Raw genomic sequence first — 19,927 nt, forward strand, 5'->3', positions numbered from 1 at the left:
TTGCTTTCTTTGATCCTTCAGGTTGATCATTATCTCTTTTGCGCTTTTCTTCAAGAAGTGCTTCAAATCCTTGAGATTTTGCAATATAAGCATAGATAGAGAAGACATCTACGCGATCATATTTACGGGCAATGACATGGCGAAAGCATGTTTTGTCCACAAGGCATTGAACTAAAAGAATCCTCATGGCCTTCATACATACTTTAATGATGTACATACTTTAATCCTCATTGCCCTAACCACATTGACATATGCATGCAGATGTTCTAGCTATACATTCAAAACCGTAGGAACACCCAATGTCAAATCGAGAACCATCGTGCAAATACACAGAAATACAAGTACGTAACGTCAAACCAAATGAGAATGGCAAATGTCGCCGGGCAAAAGCCACCAACATACGTCAATGGCTTCTCAATGTACAACGATCACCAAAAATTGATAGCCACATCCACTCAAATTCTTGACAACGAACGATGTCTTTCATCAAATGACAAGATCGCAAATGGTACACAACCTTCTACCGATTACGCAACCTTCATTCTTACTTGAAATAATAATGCTAAGTCATATGCACTGAATATGCAGGACTCCTCAAAGATATATACTCGACAAACTCAAAGTTGAGTATGAAGACTTGGTTGACAATCCGCTACAAACAACATTCTCCAAACACTTTTGGACATAAGAACAAAGGGTATCAGAACATATCCAATTGAGCTGCTACACTACGGATTTAACATCATGCTCAACCAATTGATAGAAGTCATAAAAGAACCACTACGATCACGATCGTGACAATCCTGCAATAACGATCGAGAAGGTCACATACCTTTTGAGCAAAGATGTCTACATCCAAAAATATGGTTCCAACTGCAATCCATTTATAGCAACATAAACTACATAGTAACAGGCAAGTTCTCAAAAACGATTCTTCTCAAACATTTTAAAAAATAATAACAATATCAACTTTTCTTGCAAAAATGCAGATAGAAGCAAACAAGGAAGAAACCAAACTTCTGTTAGTGCCAAACTTGCAACCTCAACCACTGCAAGTCTTGCCACCAACTCAAATACTTTCATATCATCCGGAAGTGTATGCAACTAAAACCCACGAGCCAGTCCTCCAAAAGCACCAAGGTAGAGACATAAAACCAAGTACTTCATCTATAGTATAAGATGTAAGAAAAACGACAAGGAATACGTAGGACAAATGACCAATATCGAGATAAGAATCCAACAACATCGAAGAAATCCCATCAAGAAACTGAAGAAAGACCTAGAAACATTCCAACCATTCAAGGATAATTTCAAGGTTAACATAGAAGAAATTGTTGATAGCATATACAAGGCTAGGAATTTTGAGGAGGCCACCATCCATAAGAAAAATAGAACTGTGCCAAGTTACAATAACCTATACAGACACCCAACAAGATGTAAAAAGTTGTTTTTTTAAAGAGAAGAAACCTAATTTAACACAGCAAAAAATGAGAATGTTCAAACTCATGATCATTGACTCGAACTATAGAAGTATACATATTCTCCTTTCGAGATTCTCCATGTATTTAATCGACATTGTACTTCACTTTAAAACATGTCACACGTCTAAACACCATCAGTAAACTGCTACATAACAAACATGCAAGATTTGCATATGGAACTTCATAGTCCTTTACTTACCTGCACCGTCAACCTAGTTCTTAAAGGGGATATTTCTCACACATTTGGGGTTTTTCTATTTACTTTAAATTTTCTCTAAAGTTCATCTCTAAAATTTGGGGCTTTTTGCATTAGAGCCGTTCGACATCCAATCAAGACCCCTCATGATACTATCAAAACCATCGGAGCACTCACCTTTGAGATTGAGTAAAAAATGACTCACCAAGCATTGAGTGCTTGGCAACACTCTTGCAAGCGGTAAACATTCACCATGTCACCCTCAACATCAACATTAAGAGAGAATTTTAATCTTTTTAAAAAAAATTAATATAAAATAAAAATAATTTAAAATTTTTCAAAAGATAAAAATGTGGTTGGAATTAGACATTGGCCACACTCACTCATGCGCTAAGACATTCCTATCATAAGCATATCAAATAAATGTGTGGGATTTTTCGCTCAAATTTTAATCCAAAACAAGTTGTATTTCTTTCTATTTCGAGTTCTATTTCTTTCTATTTTCTTTCCTTTGATTCACAAAGAAGTTATGTTTCGAGGGAGAATTGTAATCACTTCATATGTGACCTTTGACTTGAGCCTAAAAGCTATATCCATAGATTTGACCCCTGGTCATTTGCCTAGTGCCTCTAAGCCACGCTCGCTTTTGATAAAAATGTGGTTGGAATTAGACATTGGCCACACTCACTCATGCGCTAAGACATTCCTATCATAAGCATATCAAATAAATGTGTGGGATTTTTCGCTCAAATTTTAATCCAAAACAAGTTGTATTTCTTTCTATTTCGAGTTCTATTTCTTTCTATTTTCTTTCCTTTGATTCACAAAGAAGTTATGTTTCGAGGGAGAATTGTAATCACTTCATATGTGACCTTTGACTTGAGCCTAAAAGCTATATCCATAGATTTGACCCCTGGTCATTTGCCTAGTGCCTCTAAGCCACGCTCGCTTTTGATCAACCTCTATGCTACATACACACATATCTAAACCATGTCTTACTTTGGGTCCTCGAGCTTGTCCAAAAACCACGTTGTGACTATCCTCACGTTGCACCCCTCTCACTTTTGTATCTCCATTCTAGAATTCGTATAGGATTAGACACTGCCCCTTCTAGGTAAGACATTCCCATTTTCTTTTTTTGTAGGTTTCATATCACAAGTTCAATCATACATTACCCCAATGGAAAATTTATTACTTATTATTCATCCTTGTGTGTGAACACACAATTTTGTGTGTAAAAGTATGTGTCTAGGTATGAACACCTTTTAGACCACTTGGCATTAAATAAGATTCAAAGGGTTCACTATCATCTCACCTATCATTTTCAATCTACCTTTCAATTTGTGTGCATGGAAAAGCTCTCTCTCTCTCTCTCTCTCTCTCTCTCTCTCTCTCTCTCTCTCTCTCTCTCTCTCTCTCTCTCTCTCTCTCTCTCTCTCTCTCTCTCTCTCTCTCTCTCTCTCTCTCTCTCTCTCTCTCTCGTAGCCTATTGGTTACATGAGAACTCCATCACCAATAGGAACACAAAAAATCAATTGTATATTGAGCATATATGAGCATAATGCTCCTCTAACTTCAATTCTTGATAGCAAACCTTACATATCTTGTCCTCACTGATCACTTGTGATGCTCTACATATCTCAATCTCAAGGGTGATGTGTGTGAGATAATACTATAACCTAGCTAATAGCAATCATCATAGCATAGAACATATGTACTATCCATGTAGCTTTGCCATCTAACAAGCCTATCATCTACGAATCCAAGGAGGTGATATATGTAATGGTACATCTTGGTGGGTATGAAACCTAACCGAGTCTATCAAGTATGTGTACGTATCACATCCTATCTTGGACCTCTATTTCTCTCCTCTTATGAGAGTTTAAGATTTGGGAAGTCCTCATTGGATCCTATCATGCTCAAAAGAGTAGACATCTATATATATATATATATATATATATATATATATATATATATATATATATATATATATATATATATATATATATATAGCCGTCATTTTAAGAACCCTTTTAGTTTTCTAACATACTATGATAGGTGGCAATTATGCATAGCAATACTTTGTGATGCCCCTAGTGCTTGACATGGTAGCTTGTCTAGGCTCATGGATCTAATTCCTCTAATTTAGGTGAAATGGTCTAGAACACGGTCCCCACTAGCATGGGGGACGTTGCAAGCCCTGCTTAGATAATCTCTCGTGGTATTGACGATTTACTATGGATCAACCTAGAAAGAAAATGGAAAAAAATTCTCCCCATTTGTCACTACTCATAAATGGAGAGTCTAAGAGTGCATATAGGTATTACACACATGATAGAAAGAATGTATAATATATCAAATAATTGTACTTACATGTAAAATTATTGAAAATGGGCAACTACATTGCATGTATGTAGTCTGGCAAATCCTCGTATCAAAATGTCTTAATGATCCTAAACAATGAAAAATATCTCATTGTGCTAGTAAAAGTGATGCCAAAGTATAAAATGAGTCTATACATGCACCTAGTTGCCTTTGTATGTGATGATTATCTCTCGTAGTAACCCTCTTGGTGGATGTGTAAAAGACCACCTTAGTTATCACAAAACTTATTAAGAGCCCAATGTGTACAAAAATATATAAACATACATATGGCATTATAATCTTGCCTAAGTAAAATATCAAGATGGCATATAATACTAAAGTGGCTTATAATCTAGAGTGATGCACCACTCCCACCTTCTCTATCTGTAACTACACAAGCTTTTATAAGTGTGTCAAAAAGTATCATGCTTCACCTCCATGATTTCTCTCTCCTCTAATAGAACACCTAAGCATCTAACCCTCCCTACTACTCACTCATACAATGCAATGATGCCCCATACTATCTTTGATGGTATCCTAAGTATTTGTAATCTCAATAAAAAATACTCCAATTGGACTATACCAAAGACTTTGCAAAATCCACAAAGCATCGATAAAGTCTACACCCTTATGAGTTGATCAATCAGACCCCTTCAAGTAGAAATATGGTCTAGAGCAAGAGTTACTGCAAAAACCAAGCTATCCAAGGGCTTGAACACCCTTCTACTCTATTGAGTCCGTGGGCTCATTTTCAAGTGTTGGTCCATGATACTTGGTTAATATATGTAACACTTTGATAGTCCTCTAATTAGGTAGATTCCTATGGTCACCAAAATTTGTGGAATGGGGATAATAGAGTTGTAAGAGAAAAACTCCCTTGGAATCCTAAATGATTTGTGGACCTTCCATAATGTAGCATCCTAGTAATTCTCAATGCAAGCTATAAGCAAAAAGTGTCAAAATGGTGGATCTAGGATCAAGTTTGCTATTATAGGGGTGCTACTGTTGTGGGGATCACGATTCCATCTCCAAGCCTCCTTCAAGTTTTGATGGTAAAAAATAATCTGTAATTTCTAGTATTACTTATCTTATGTTGCCACTTTTGTAGTGAGTTTGCGCCACATTCAAAAATCAAGTTTCAAAATGTCCCCCTAAATCCTTTTTCCATTTGAGATGCGCACGTCTCACAACTCTCACCATATAACCACCACTCTAGGGCATTATTCCTAGCTTGGCTTTAGAGGATGAATGTGGTATGTGAGAAGCTAGCAATACGAATGTGTAATACATTTATAGTTGCAATGTAAGCTCATCTAGTGGTGCCTCTAGATTCGATATCATCAAGCCCACGATAGAAGGCATCATCATATATGTGACTACCCTGGAGTGTGGAAATAGTAATAATACGATAAGTGGATATAGATGTCTAAGTATGGGGGAAGGGGGATTGTTTGGGGTGGGATGGGGGATAATCTAGATATGGTAGAAGGATGCAACATAAGTTTGCCAAAAGGTGAGATTGGATATGGATCATGGCTCTCATATCTACTCTAAGCCTCTCAAGTTGATACTCAAGAGTAGCTAGTGCAATTGCTACTACCCTTTATCTTGTGTCCACATCTTTTATAATGAGTTATGACTACACTTAAAACATCTTTTACAATGAGTTAAGGCTACACTTGAGCATCGAGCTTTGCGTTCAAAGATCTCCCCGAACTCCTTTTGCCACTTGCAACATGCACACATCTCACCACATTGGTCATACCAACCATTCTAAAGCCAAGCTAGAATTTGTAGCTTGGCTTTAGAAGAATTGATGCGATACAAGCTAGCAATGGCAAATGAGTGCAACACATTAGTAAGTTACGATGTAAGTATATCCAATTAACGTGGCTATGCTTGTGTGAAAGGAGCAATAATGCCATGGGCGGATGTTGATGACTAAGCATGTGGGAGGGGGTGGCAGTGGAAAGTTAGTACGTGTGAAATGCTTCGATATATAAAGGAGGTATTAACACATCATGTATGAGCAAAAGCTACCTCCCAAGATCCCGATATACAATGCACTATATTTCTCTAATTCATGTTGAAGGCATATGTGTGCGCACCTGATTGTAAAATTCTTCCCATCATAAATGAGGAGATGGTGGCATGATCTTGACTCCAATAGCTCCCAACCTTAATGTAGGGTTGCCCAAGTATCAACTTCTTTATGACACAATCCTTCTCCATAATAGGCAATTGTATCAAAACCACCTCGAAATCCACTGTAGAATAGTTATCTCATCACATCATCCTCATATTGAAATCTCCAATTGATAGAACATGTCCTTTGTGTGATTTCATTAGAAAGAGTGTTACATGATATATTTCCTCTCACAATGTCATGTGGTAATGTCATTAGAAAGAGTGTTACATGATGATGTATTTCCTCCTATCACATTCCCTACTTCCTTGCCTCATCTCTCTCTATATCATCTACCTTGGCATATTTGGAGCTATCGGCTGTGAAGTAGCACACAACAATTCCAACCCTTACCTCTATGAACAAAGAGAGCGACGATATTTTAAAATCCACAACCAGCAATGTTACTAAGATATTTATTTAACTATATGGAAAACACAATTAACTTGTAGCCACTGGTTACAAGGATACCTCCATTCTAGCCTTAGCAAAGAAATGAGTCGTGCAAAACAGGCTAGCAACAATGAATAAGCATAATAACTAGTCAGTTCTTGTGTTAATATATCTGGTTATACTCCTAAATTAAATATCATCAAAACCATGGTAGAGGGCGTCCCTACACACGAGATTAATCTCCCATGAAAGGAACAATAACATAATGGGTGTACATAGATATTTAAGCATGCACCAAATGGATGTTGCATGGCAAAAGAGAGCTCTATCATTGGAAGCGATTGGAAGCTGCAATTCTCTGAACTAAATTGTATCTGCTTGCATTAATTTACTTCTCTGGAGTGACTCATCCGTTTCAGCACAATACAGACAAATGTGTGCACTGGCTATGTAAATCTAGGTCTCTTTTGTTGGTTACATGTAGAACTGTATTGTGCACAAAATTGATTTGATTCACCAGGCTGCATGCTTGCAGTGTCTGTGCTGCACATCAAGGCAATAGTGAACAATTTTGTGACCAAGGCAACATGTGGGGTATTTATATGCCATCGCTGTCATTTAACTCTGTTTGACTGTTCTCACTAGAGATTATCCACATTCCAAAAGTATACCAGCAATCTTTATTACATTGCATAGACTTTCACTGTACCTGCCAGTCTTTGTACAGTGAGCTGAGAACTGCATGGCCTTTCTCATAGTATAGGGGTGATTATAAATGGTCAACAAACATAGAAACCCACAAATAACATCTCCAAGCTTGGGTAGAGAATTGGGACTTGAAATGGTCTGCTATGAGAAGGGAAAGATCCTTGACCGAGCAAACAAATATACTCCCTTGGCCATCTCCTGAACTACAAATAAATGTTTTTACAGTTGACTGAGCCAGCATTCATCTTACATGGAGCGCACGGTATTGTGTTGGTGGTTTTTTTTGGGGGGGGAGGGGGAGCACACGCAGTGTGTGTGGTGGAACCCAGGCCTTACCAATGGACAAAAAGCTAGTCTGCCATTGTGGTTTCACCTAAGACTTTAATAAAGCTGTTGGAGAAAAAAATTGTTGCATTTTCACCAGGTGGGATATCATTTAGCAGTTAAGTTGTAGGGTCACCTTTTTACTTTGATCATTTTGATTCCAGGGTCTATTGACCGTCTTACAATATCTCACGAGTCAGAAGCATACCTCTACATTGGAGCTTTCGAGTAATGTTTTAAGTCATTGAAAAACAAGATTAAATAAATGATGCGAATTCTGCTCAAACAATGTGAAACCTGTACGACTCCTTGTTTAACAGCATTTGAACCTTTATATGAGAACACTTCTAACTTCCACAATCATTGATGCTACAACTCTGACTTATCTGAGAAACACTGTAATTTTCGGTCATTCACATTGTTAGTATTACTTGCACCACTGATTTGTAAAATCAATAAGGAATCCCAGCTAACATTTACATGATAGGAGTTAACAGCAAACTGAAAACAAGATTTCAAGTAGCAAAGCCAGCTAGCTACTCCTCGCACTGATCTGCTGTCCCCTTTTCATCATTTGCAGCAGCCATCAGTTCGTTAAATCGCTCTGATTTCTTCAGAACAAAATCATACTGCAAGGAATAAACTTTAGCTGAGACGAAAACCACCACTGGACTACCAAAGGGTAAGTATCCGTGACCCTCATATAGAAATTTGCCCTCCACCCCATCAAAGAACCAAACAAGCACATGCATACTGGATGCCACCCTGAATCTTCAGGAACTACATGACTAGAGCAGTTATTTCACACGTTAAAGTACCAACATGCAAAGGAAGCAAAGATGTAGTAATCCCTAACAGATTGTTTGTTCTTGAGCCACACTGACAGAATACGAGCAGCAATGTGCCAAGTCTGCTACAGAGATGATGCCATACTTGTTGCAGCCATAAATAACATTTAGAAGAGCAATGAAAAGCATCGGGCTCACTGCTACAGGAAAACAAAAGCACATCCATGAGATGGTTGCTCACCTTGACTCGCTGCACTATCCCACCATGTGCCTCATCCCTAATGTCTATCAAAGATGAGTAGATATCTGTAGCAAACACCGGTAAAAGATATGAAAAGTCCATATGCCATGTCACACCATAACACAATTATCAGTACATAGAAGTATACACCATACACCATCAAAGATAAAGATGATGGATGCTTGTTAGCTTGTATGAGAAGATTTGAGCTGCAGGACATTACAATCACAGGAGCTTTAAATGTGAACTAATACTGCTGACTCTCCTGAGTTGTCTCCAGCTTACAAAGCAGACTGTTTAAGTGAAAACTTTATCAGCTACCTGGTAAGTAAGGCTCCTATCAGTTTCCTAAGAGAGACATTAACCAGTCATGCAGATTTCATCACTTTGAGAGATGCATGAGCCTTCACAAGGTCAGTCCTGGAAGCAAATACTGTTGTAGGTATGGTGATCGAGCAAATGAGCCATGATATTAGCTTCTAACACAAAAGTAGACAATCAAAAGTAAAGTACTTATGGAACAAGCATCTACATTAGCCTCTCAACCAGCAAATCTGGCTGACAAGTTCCACCAAGACATTGTTGCAACTTCTATAGTTGAAGAACCATGCCATGATCAACTAGCTCCCTAGTCAAGAACAGCAATAATGAGGGGAAAGGCCCAAATCCTTTCCTAGATTCGAAGTTCGAAACGATGCCAGAAACATAAGAGCGAGCAACTTTTTATTAAGAAGCAGCTATAAACAAACTCAGAAAGCTCTATCATGTCAGCAGCTTCACCATTAGACCAAGGCATCATTTCACAGAGATCAATGCAGGGAGTACTTTTGCTTACCCTTCACAACAGCAAGTCCACTGCTCGTCAAGATCTCTAAGGCTGTCAGAAATATTCCAAACGCTGCATAGAAAAGCTTTATAAGCACCACGTTGCCAATGCAAAAAGGCCTTCCTATCCTTTCCTATTAACCCTCCGCATCATCACGTCTACTTCTTGGCCTTCATCTCCTGTGTCTGTTTAAAAACGTTACTACCCTATTTATTTGCCTTGTTTTACAAGCAGGTGACAATAGCAATGTTACAAACCCTCGCAAACACGGATGCTAGCAAGAGACTTCAGAGCTTGAACAATCAAGAAATTATAATAGGCTATTGCTTACACTTTCCCCATGCAGAAAACTCCAGTTCATCATACTGTTGCTGCATAAGGCACTGTAATTATAAAACAAAAAGCCATTAGGGGTACATGCTACTAAGCAGACACAGATTCCTATTCTGGCAGGTCCACAATCTCATCAGACTGTCAGCATACTAATTGACATGAAAACAAGTTGAGGTCCACCGAGCTGCATTGAAAGATCAACACTAAAACAGACACATCGAGCAGCTCGTACACTGTTATGATCTTAAAGCAAAAGTCCCAGAGACCACAAGCATATGTAGTTCTTGCTTGACCACTGACCGGTGCATTTTGCTTTAGAAAAGCCGAAAGCAGCTCTCAAGTGAGAGTGCGCTATTATTTCAAACTGACAGGAGAGAATTGTGGGGGGAGGGGGGACAATCTGAAAATATATTTCCGCAATTGCAAAATTCTATAGTGTTTCTGTTTCCAGATTGCAAAATTCTATAGTGTTTCCGCAATTGTGGGGGACAATCTGAAAATATATTTCCGCAATTGCAAAATTCTAGTGTTTCTGTTTCCAGAGTGCACGCAGGCACACGCAATTTTTGCAGAATACGTGCTTCATTCGAGATTTTTACAGGCACGCACGCGCAGAAAGGGAAAAAGAACGGCAGAAGAGGCCGTTTTTTGCTTTCCTTTTAACGCCCGGGGGGGTTAGTAGGATGTCGTACCTTGGCAAGATTGACGTAGAAGAGGGGCGTTTTGGTGCTGGAGACCACGATCCTGTTTTGCCGAACGTTCTCAATCTCCTGATCTGTTGCCGCGCCGCCGTGATTGCTGAGCTGCGCCATGTCCGGCTGGAAACCCTAGCACAAGGAACTTTCAATCGTTCCCCACATAGGCAATTTGGTGAAATAGAGGAAATTCTCCAATATTTCCTATGTAGACAAGTACGTATTCCCCATCTATAACTAGGAAATTGCATTCCCTACATCTTATAATAGGGAATATAGAGCATTCCCTACATTTCTTTGAAAGTCCCTACGTTCTCTACATCTTATAATAGGGAATATAGACCATTCCCCACATTCCTTTGAAAATCCCTACATAAGGAATTATAAAGATGTGATTCCCTACTTTTATGTAATAGGGAATTAAAGGTAAAATGAGGATAAGATAAAGATGATGTTTATCACAATTCTCTATTTCTCAATTCAAGTTGATAATGATGGTTTCGAGAAGGTAAGGACAAAGGTCACAAGAAACTCTAAACCACTTACTATATAGAAAGTTCACATTATAACTAAGAAGATTACTAACCAAACTAGGAAGAATGTAGAATTTTCTAGTTATAACTAGATAATTTTGCCATCACTAGTCTCTTCTAACTAGTAACATCCTTTTCCTAGATAGTATCTAGAAAATTGAAGCCCTATCTAGCAACATTATCTAGCAAGTTATTGTATAACTAGTAATAATATCAACCTAATTAGAAAATTTTACTTTTTACTAGTCATAACTAGCAAGTACTATCCTCTAACTAGGGAATTATAGATATTATATCAAGTTAACTTGGAACTCATGATTTTTCTAGGTATAATTAGTAAATAAATATTCATTGATTAGGCATTTACATTTGTATAATACTTACTCACAGCTAAGCTTTTCACATTGACACAAAAGCAAGACCACAATTGTTGAAAGGTAATCACAATAACAAAAAAGAAAATTAAAAGAAAGATGTTTAGTACACATGAATAACACAAACTGTGTGGCCCCAACAATAGAGTCATTGCATTTAGCAACAATAACACTTACAATGTTGAGCAAAGTACATGGCCACATTGACCAAGCATATATCATGGCTATGACATCCATCTTATTGCAAAGCTCATGATTATATTAGTGAGAAAAAAGCATATTGCACCAATGGATTAAATAGAAACTCCACACACTAACATCATATTCCGTACTTTCCAAATGAGCAACAAGAGCAAACATTCAAAGTGCATGGCAAGAAAACCACACAATCATATATACCCCATCATGAAAATTAGATAGACATATTAAAAAGGAAAGCACATTACCAAGTGCATGACCATATTGGTCATGGAAGTGCACATGGAAAAAAATAACCACCAAGGCAAAGCGCGTAGCCATAATGAGAAAAAGCTAAATTGCATTGCCCAAAACATGTGGCTATAGAAAATGAAGCAAACTACATTGCTAGTTGTATGATGAAATATTATCACCTTTCAAACTAGCACTAAACTTATAAACTTCATGTCTTAACACAAAAATATAAGTACCAAGGATTCTAGTGATTGCCAACTATTGTAGCTAGCTCTATGTGGAAGCTTGCAACATGATAGATGGGAAGCTACTTTAAGGTTCACTATGAGGTGACTTGAATAACAAGAAGGCTACACCTAAATAGCCTTACAAGGGTGGAAGTATATTACCTTTACAAAGAACTAGTGCTCCAAAACAAAGAAATCCTCATTGGATATTCTCATTTTATTAGGGTTTGAAGTTGAGAAATTCCATAGAAAAGTATTGATGGGAGCATATCAAATTCTCACCAATCTCAAAGGTAGGTGAAATAATTCAAACAATGTAGAAACTCTTGCAAATTCTCAACGGAACATTGAAAGTGCATCATAATAAAAGGAAAACACAAGAGGAAAAGAAGAACAAATTAAGATTGGAAAAATTTTGAATTTATCTTTTGAGAAAAAATAAGAGAGCTAAAAGAAAAGCATGCTTTTTGTGCTAAGAACATGCTCAACAAGGCCAATATTAAAATAGAGCACTATAAAAAGCAAGGAGGGGAGGAAAGCATGTTGGGCTATTCTCTCCTTTACATCTTAAACCTTCCATGTTGGGTAAAAAACCATAGGTTTGAATCTCTACAAGAGAGGCTGAACCCCTAGAGGATCTTAATGTACTCTCCATGAGGATTTCAATTTTGCTATGCATTTGGCAATTCAAAAATTATGATGTGTGCAATCTTGTGTAGCAACTTCTCCTATAGGCACCTATTTAGCTAGTATCATCTTGTGGCCATAACAAACATCAAGTGTAACATCCATGACAAGTCTATTTATGCTACCCTCTAATCCCTCCTAACTTGCTCTAGCCCTTATTCCTATAAGTCAAGCCTTAAAGGTAATTCAAAGCTCCCAAAAATCTTGGAACAACTCAAAAAATTTCATGAGCACTATCATATCCCTTTTCTACCCTTAGAAATAATAGACACTTGAATTTTTAGCAAGACCATTCATATATACCTGTGAAGATCATATCCCAACGACTATATTTATGGCCCCAAAAAACATTATTACAAATATTTTAAAATTACTCTATGAAATTATCATTTTGTCTAATTATAACAAATATTTTGAAATTATTCTCTAAAATTATTGTTTTTCATGGAACAATCTGACAAAATTTTTATCATTGTAGTTCAAGCCATTGGCATTTCCATCCCAATATGCCTTAGCATCCTATAAGATGCCAAAATACTCACTAGTGGGTTGGGATCCCATAATCTTTTAGGAGATAGGTGTTTTTGATTACATGAGTGCTTGAGAAGGCAAAAGGCCAAGTGACCCTATTATATAGGATACCTTTAATGCTGAGGGAAGCTTATCATGGCTCTAAGTTAATAAGTTCCCTACTGTGTGTTGTTGACAGAAGTAGTGTAATCACATACAACCCAATCTTATGGGGTTGGAAGCTCATATCCTAGGCTAGACAATTGTTTTCTCTGTAGGGAGATGGATTTTATACTACTTCATGGAATTGTGTTTTTATATATTATCTTTTGTGCAATAGAATGTTGTTTTTCAAAGTGTTTGTCATGTGCTAGATGTTGTGTTAATGGACCCTATGTAACATGATAATAAAAGGAAGCTACTTTTTTATGTTGTAATAGTATGGTACCTTTGCTAATTAGATAAGTAAAATAAATCCCATCAAGGAACGTGAGAATACCTCAATCCTAATGACCAATCATCTATGGCTAGATGGACCTAATAATTTGGGTAGCTTTTCTAAACATTAGATGGAGTTATTAATACATGATCCTCCAAATTCAGTAGGATATATATGAGGCTCAACTTCATTTTTGGGGGGCTAATGTGAGATGATGCCTTATCGGCAAGGGGATCAACATTTTATTCTCTTCCACTTCTCACTCTCTTTGAACCAAGTGCCAATGTCATTCACCTTCTTATGTGCAACCAGATGGTGCGAAGCTGCAGAGCAAGAAGGATGCAGTTCCTGCTATATATGTTGATTGCCTCCAGATTGTCGCCTCCAAATTGCTGAGCTTTGCAACCTCATCCAGAGTTTGGAACGTACCATACATCCATAAGCCGGTTGACAACAGATTATTCAAAGGCAGTATAGGTTGGTTGTATCTTTTGAGAAACTTTGCTACAATCTTCATGCTCAAGGTGTGCTAGTGGCCAATATTAAATGAAGATCATTGTAACTTCAGTTATGCTTTTGCATGTCTTAGACATTGTGGATTTATGTAGCTATTGTGACTTGTACATTCAGTCTATCATTCCTTTGTCAACATGGTGGTCATTTAATTCACTTTCAAAGTTCATGTTTTTGAGGTAGATATATTTTTTCTTATGCTATTGAAGAGTTTGTCTTATAGAGTACTTCTTTGAGCACGCTTAATTTTTGAATTTAGGAACTTTGATGTCATTGAGACATGAGATGATCATTCAGCTTCAATCAGTGCAGCAAAATTTGCTTATGGTGGTTTCAATTTGCTGAGTGACATGGAGTAAGCAAGGGGCTTCCTATACCATTAAGAAGACACTTGGTCTCCCAATTCTTTGCCAACAATAACTTACCAATATTGTGCAAGTAGAGAGGCAACTAGTGGATGTATTTGATGAAAGTGTATGAAAGTTTTCTAGAGCTATCTGGGGTTGTGACTAATGTGAGCAAAAGCAAGCTCATTTACCTAAGATTGAAATAGTTAGCAAAGTTGCTAAGGGATCTAGGCTTCCAAGTAGTAAAATTGGAGCTGTAGTTGCTTGATTCTAAAGAATTTGGGTGTTTTCAAGATTTTTAGCATTAGACCTTAATTACTGAGCATATGATGGAGGAATTTATTTGATTATCTTGTACATTATGTATATTGTTGTGAGTCAAGTAACATGTAATAGTGTGACCAAAAATACATGCACAGGAAAGGCCTAATTTTGGCATCATGAATCCAGTGAGATTAATGAAGGTTGAAGATCCATAGCCTAGATTATCATATAAGACACTAGAAGTGAAGTAGGACTCTTGTTTCACCATGGAATATGCCTCCTGGCATCAATGATCCTAATGTGATTGAGTTGCTAGTCAATGTAGAATTCTCTCTCTTCTTGGTTACAGCCTTTATATGCAAAGAACGTGGGTGCTTTGCAAAGGAATGGAGCTAAGAAGTGCCCAAGGAGAAAAGAGTGAAGATAAGGAAGAACTTCATGCAACATAGTCACAAAAGAAGTAAAAAGAAAAAAGCTCATAGATTGAGAAGGGTAAATCCAAGAAAACAAACAACCCTCAAAAGGAGGAACCCAAATCCTAGAGATGTCAAAGTTAAAGCAAGATGGAAACAAAGAAATTACTTTCATAAAACTTTTCATAAAACCCAAATTACTTTCATAAAACTTTTCAAATCATAAGTGAGGTTGGAAAAACTTAAAGCTTGAAATGAATAATAGAGAAAGATTAAAAGATGGAGTGCCATCAATGTTATGCAAAAAATTAAAAGAGATATGTTCAAGATAATAATTAGGAATATTATTTGAGTCCTTGAATATTGATGAGTTAACTACACTTTTATAATAAGATACCAACAATGGATCGTTAGGTTACTTGTTGATATTTAAAGGTGCCAATGTCAACAACTTGTGCTTAGGCATGCCTAGTTTTGGCATCATGAATCCAATGAGATTAATGAAGATTGAAGATCCATAGCCTAGATTATCGTATAAGACACTAGAAGTGAAGTAGGACTCTTGTTTCCCACATTGTAACTAGGGCAATGGCCAACAATTAGAGAGGGATGGTCAATGCCAGCTCCAGACCACCTATAGGTGGATACACCTGAATTTGTGTGTTATCTTAAAGATAACAACTAAAAAAATTTAATGACGCCCTTTATGTAGTGATTAATGCTTGCAAATCTAAAGCCTAACATGCAATTATCTATATCTTTTTCTATCAAAATAGCTTGAAGAAATTCTAGTAAATGACTAAAGCATGTGTACAATTCTAGATCACTAGGAGGAGACTTAGCCTCATTGCATAAATTCATGTAATGCATTGTTCACCACATTGTCCTCTGAACATAGTCCCCTAGCATAGTCCTTTGAGCTTGGTTCATGCAGGCTATCTAGTACACTCCTCAACCTATCCTCTTGAGAAGCTTGGTACAAGTAGGTTGTGTGGTAATCCTCTTGAGAAGCTGGGTACAAGTAAGTTGCTTTGGGTTTCAATAAGCATCCATCTTAAGTAGTAGCTTTGAGAATGATGTCATTTTTGGGAGAGGGTCATGCAAACCCCCAAATAAATGTCTTGACTCACTGATGCATGAGGTGCTTGCTACATTGAAGCCACTTTGTTGGGCTCAATAGATTTTCAAGCTCGCTATTACATGAGTGATTAACCAAACAACAATAGTACACAATGCATTGCTTAAGTGTACACCTAATTCATACAATTCACATCCATGTGAGTAGTTAAAAGTCTACTATTAACACCCTTATCATACTATCGGAAAGAAAAACAAGCATAGAATAAACTCTTGATGGGTTTGTTAGGAATGCTTTGATAAATGGGAAGTTTTCTTATGAGGTTGATTAGGAATTGAGTAATTTACCGCGGGGTATCTCAATAATAACGTCAGGACGAAGTGAATCACACAGCACGATGTAGAGGGATCTATATAAAGGGTGTCGGATATGTAATAATATAAAAAATAATCATTAAGGACATATCTCTCTTTCCGACTGTCTGTCTCTGTTTGCACACGCAGCGCGAAAGGCAGGAAAATGGAAATCATGTTACGCCGATTTCTGATGCATGAAATAGAGCCGCTGAGGGCGAGGAACGAGGAGCTACAGAAGAACGTGGAGAGGCTCGAGGGGAGGCTGAGGGCAAGCTAGGGAGGAGGGCGAGGGCGAGAGGCGGGAGCTAAGGGCGAGGAACGAGGAGCTAGAGAAGAGCGTGGAGAGCCTCAAGGGGAGGCTGAAGGCCAGGGAGGAGGAGCTAGAGAAGAGCGCGGAGAGCCTCGCGGACAAGACGCGGGAGCTGAGGGAGAAGAACGAGGAGCTGGAGAAGAGAGTGGAGACCCTGCAGATCAGGTCTGGCTGCAGTGGAAGGCCAAGGTGTAGGCGCTCCGGTTCGCCCTCGTCTCCAAGAGCCCTGATTCCCATGTCAGGCAGCTTGTGAAGGACTGCATGAGCAACTATTTCAGGTCAGGCTTCACACACTTTTTATTTGTTGCATTCCTTGTGGATTGCATTAACTTGTATTGAATTGTGCCGTTGCGAGACTCTTAGGTCCATAAGCCCATACAACAAGAAGAATTCCTTCATTATTCCATTTTTCCCATAAGTCCATACGACAAGAAGAATTCCTTCACAATTCCATTTGTCCCCATGGCCTGCATTTCAGCAAATGAAAACTTAGAAATTTTCTGCAACACATCCTGTGAAAGAGAACAGAATAAACATATAGCGATGGTTGTCCAGGAGAATTGCCTGACACAAATGTACTCTAAGCTAGCATTAAAAAAGCACTAATAATATTCTATTTGAATTAGATACTGCATGACTTACCTTCATTGCATTAGGGAGCCATGTATAGAGTACTTTCAGTACACAGTTGGTAGTCATTCTATCCAAACATGCACAGAATACTAATCTAAACACGCTCAATGGCTTACTTTCATTGCCTCAAGATGGGCTTATTGATTGCTCAAACCATTCAAACACTCTAGCTTGTTTCTCAAAGTTATTCTTAGCACATATTATATCTCTTCTTTCCAAAACTCTCATCAGGAAAATTGTCTTGACTAACAGCCTGGCTTACACATATTGTGTCTAGTAAGTAAAACATTCAAGCTAAAATGATAAATTTCAGAGAATCTGTTGTATATACGTGTGTAGGTGATAGAGTGAGATTTCAATCCACTTTTGGGTGGCCAAGAAGAGAATGCAAGTATTCTTTGGCTTTATTGTGTTTGATTCTTTCTACTTGCCCCCACTAAATAGAGTTTTGTGTTGAGGCATGTTTTCTAGTATTGGTTAAGGTTTTTTCCTGCAGGGCGTCATTCCTCTGCTCTTGAAGCAGCATTTATGTGGATAGGTGCTTGGAGGCCCACATCAGCTATAACACTCGTGTACTCAAAAATGGGTATTGATGTGCAGAAGCTTAATGGTTGCATAAGCCATGATGATGTGACATGCCTGTTGTCAAAGACACAGTTAGCTTCAATGGATGCTTTGCAGCATTACATGCACCAGGCAGAGATGGAGCTTTCAAATCAACTAGCAACCATGCAGGTGAACCTTTGCTTCTTGAGTTTTCTGTTGCAATTTATCCTGTTTCTGCCAAGCCATTTTGAAGCTGTCTGCCATGGTCTGGCATGATGCACACAAGAACTTTTCAACAAATTCTCACTATACTTCCCACATTGTGAATTACGACAACATCATGAGCTTCTGCAAGGGAGGGACCACATACCTAGCTCAGTGTGGTTGCTCCCTGCCCCCGACCAAGTATGTGGTCCCTCCCTCACAGGAGCTCATGATGTTGAATACTATAAGGAAAAACAAGGGAAAAGATCCCCTTTTCCCAGTGACACGGGAAAGTGTCTAAAGCTACTTGTGATTCATAATATTCTAGCTTTTCTAGGTTTGCTAAGCCTGACTACTACTTTGGGTTCTTTCAGATGCTTATTGCAGATCAAAGCATGAAAGAAGCCATAGGGATTGGGAGCTCTTCTTTCATCATGTCACACAACATAGTGCAAGGACAACAATTAATGGAGTCAAAGCTTGAAACTTTGAGTTCGCTGTTAAAGCGATCAAACTCTCTCAGGCTGCATACCCTCCAAGAGCTACAAAACCTGCTGACCCAGTACAGGCAGCCCATTGCACACTTGCAGCCTTTGAGCTGGTTTTTGCTTTGAAAACATTGGACCTAAAAACCAAAGCAAAGATGGAGGATGATAGAGAGAACCACCAAGTATTGTCTGTGTCTCCTCCCTGTTCTGCAGATGCTGCTTGCAGACCACCTTATTGCCAGGGAAAATATCATGCTGATGGAAGAGAATCACCAGTGGCTTATTGCAAAGAAGCCGCATTACTTGATGGAATCAAACACACATTAGCTGACTATGAAGAAACCATCTTACTTGATGACCAAGTATATACTTCAGCTGGTGCAGAAGAAAATGCATGTACCTGTGAAGGTGAAGACAGGAGAGGGACAGAGCATGTAGATTGGTTGAGTTCCACAGCTTGCAGTAAGCCTGCATAAGTCCAGATTATAAGCTTGTGCATGGATGAGCTATCATGGGCTGCCATGTGTTTCAAAGTGCTCACAGCAATTGCAGTCATGTTTTTCCCACAGCAATTGCAGTTATGTTATTCCCATCAAGCTCTTGCATGAGTTGAGATAGAGTGATTACTAGACAAATCGACATGTTGCTTTTTCACTGATTTCCTGATTTCCTGATTGTGGGCGAGAACCAGTAGGCATTTGACATGCAGGGAGACAGTGGCAGCCTAGTACTGATGCTTGAGGAAGGCAAGGAAAAGCCTAGCCCTGTGGGAATAATATGGGGAGGCACAATGAATCGTGGGTGCCTGAAACTTCAGAATGGAGATGCACTTGTGAATTGGACAAGTGCAGTGGATCTTGGGTGCCTCCTCAACTGTCTTCAACTTGATTTAATCACTAGCGATGTTGAGCACTATATGGAAAAACAAGAGAGAGCAGCCCCTTTCCCCACATGAGAACATGTCAAAAACTTCTTGACATGCTAGTATTCTATATTGCTGCACCATTTTTTGATAATCGGTGTAGCTCGAAGTCCTCGA

At 38.3% G+C, this 19,927-nt stretch overlaps 1 protein-coding gene across 2 annotated transcripts; it reads right to left on the reverse strand.

The window, feature by feature from the left end:
- Positions 1-8,018: 8,018 nt before the first annotated feature.
- Positions 8,019-10,807, reverse strand: LOC148034217 (uncharacterized protein At2g34160-like). 2 transcript variants are annotated; one of them, XM_087682214.1, is made up of 5 exons: positions 10,532-10,790; positions 9,838-9,889; positions 9,516-9,578; positions 8,681-8,745; positions 8,019-8,280 (listed from the first exon to the last, which is right to left on the reverse strand). In XM_087682214.1, exons 1-5 carry the CDS (start codon positions 10,649-10,651, stop codon positions 8,188-8,190), a joined length of 393 nt encoding a protein of 130 aa, XP_087538340.1. In that variant the 5' UTR covers positions 10,652-10,790; the 3' UTR covers positions 8,019-8,187. The 2 variants fall into 2 exon arrangements, with proteins under 2 accessions (XP_087538340.1, XP_087538341.1); XM_087682215.1 differs by lacking the exon at positions 9,516-9,578 and having other exon boundaries at positions 10,532-10,807.
- Between the last annotated feature and the right edge of the window lie 9,120 nt (positions 10,808-19,927).

The sequence above is a fragment of the Lygodium microphyllum genome, chromosome 7, assembly GCF_053477565.2.
Source record: "Lygodium microphyllum isolate KBCC chromosome 7, Lygodium_microphyllum_v1.1.10, whole genome shotgun sequence".
NCBI lineage: Eukaryota > Viridiplantae > Streptophyta > Polypodiopsida > Schizaeales > Lygodiaceae > Lygodium > Lygodium microphyllum.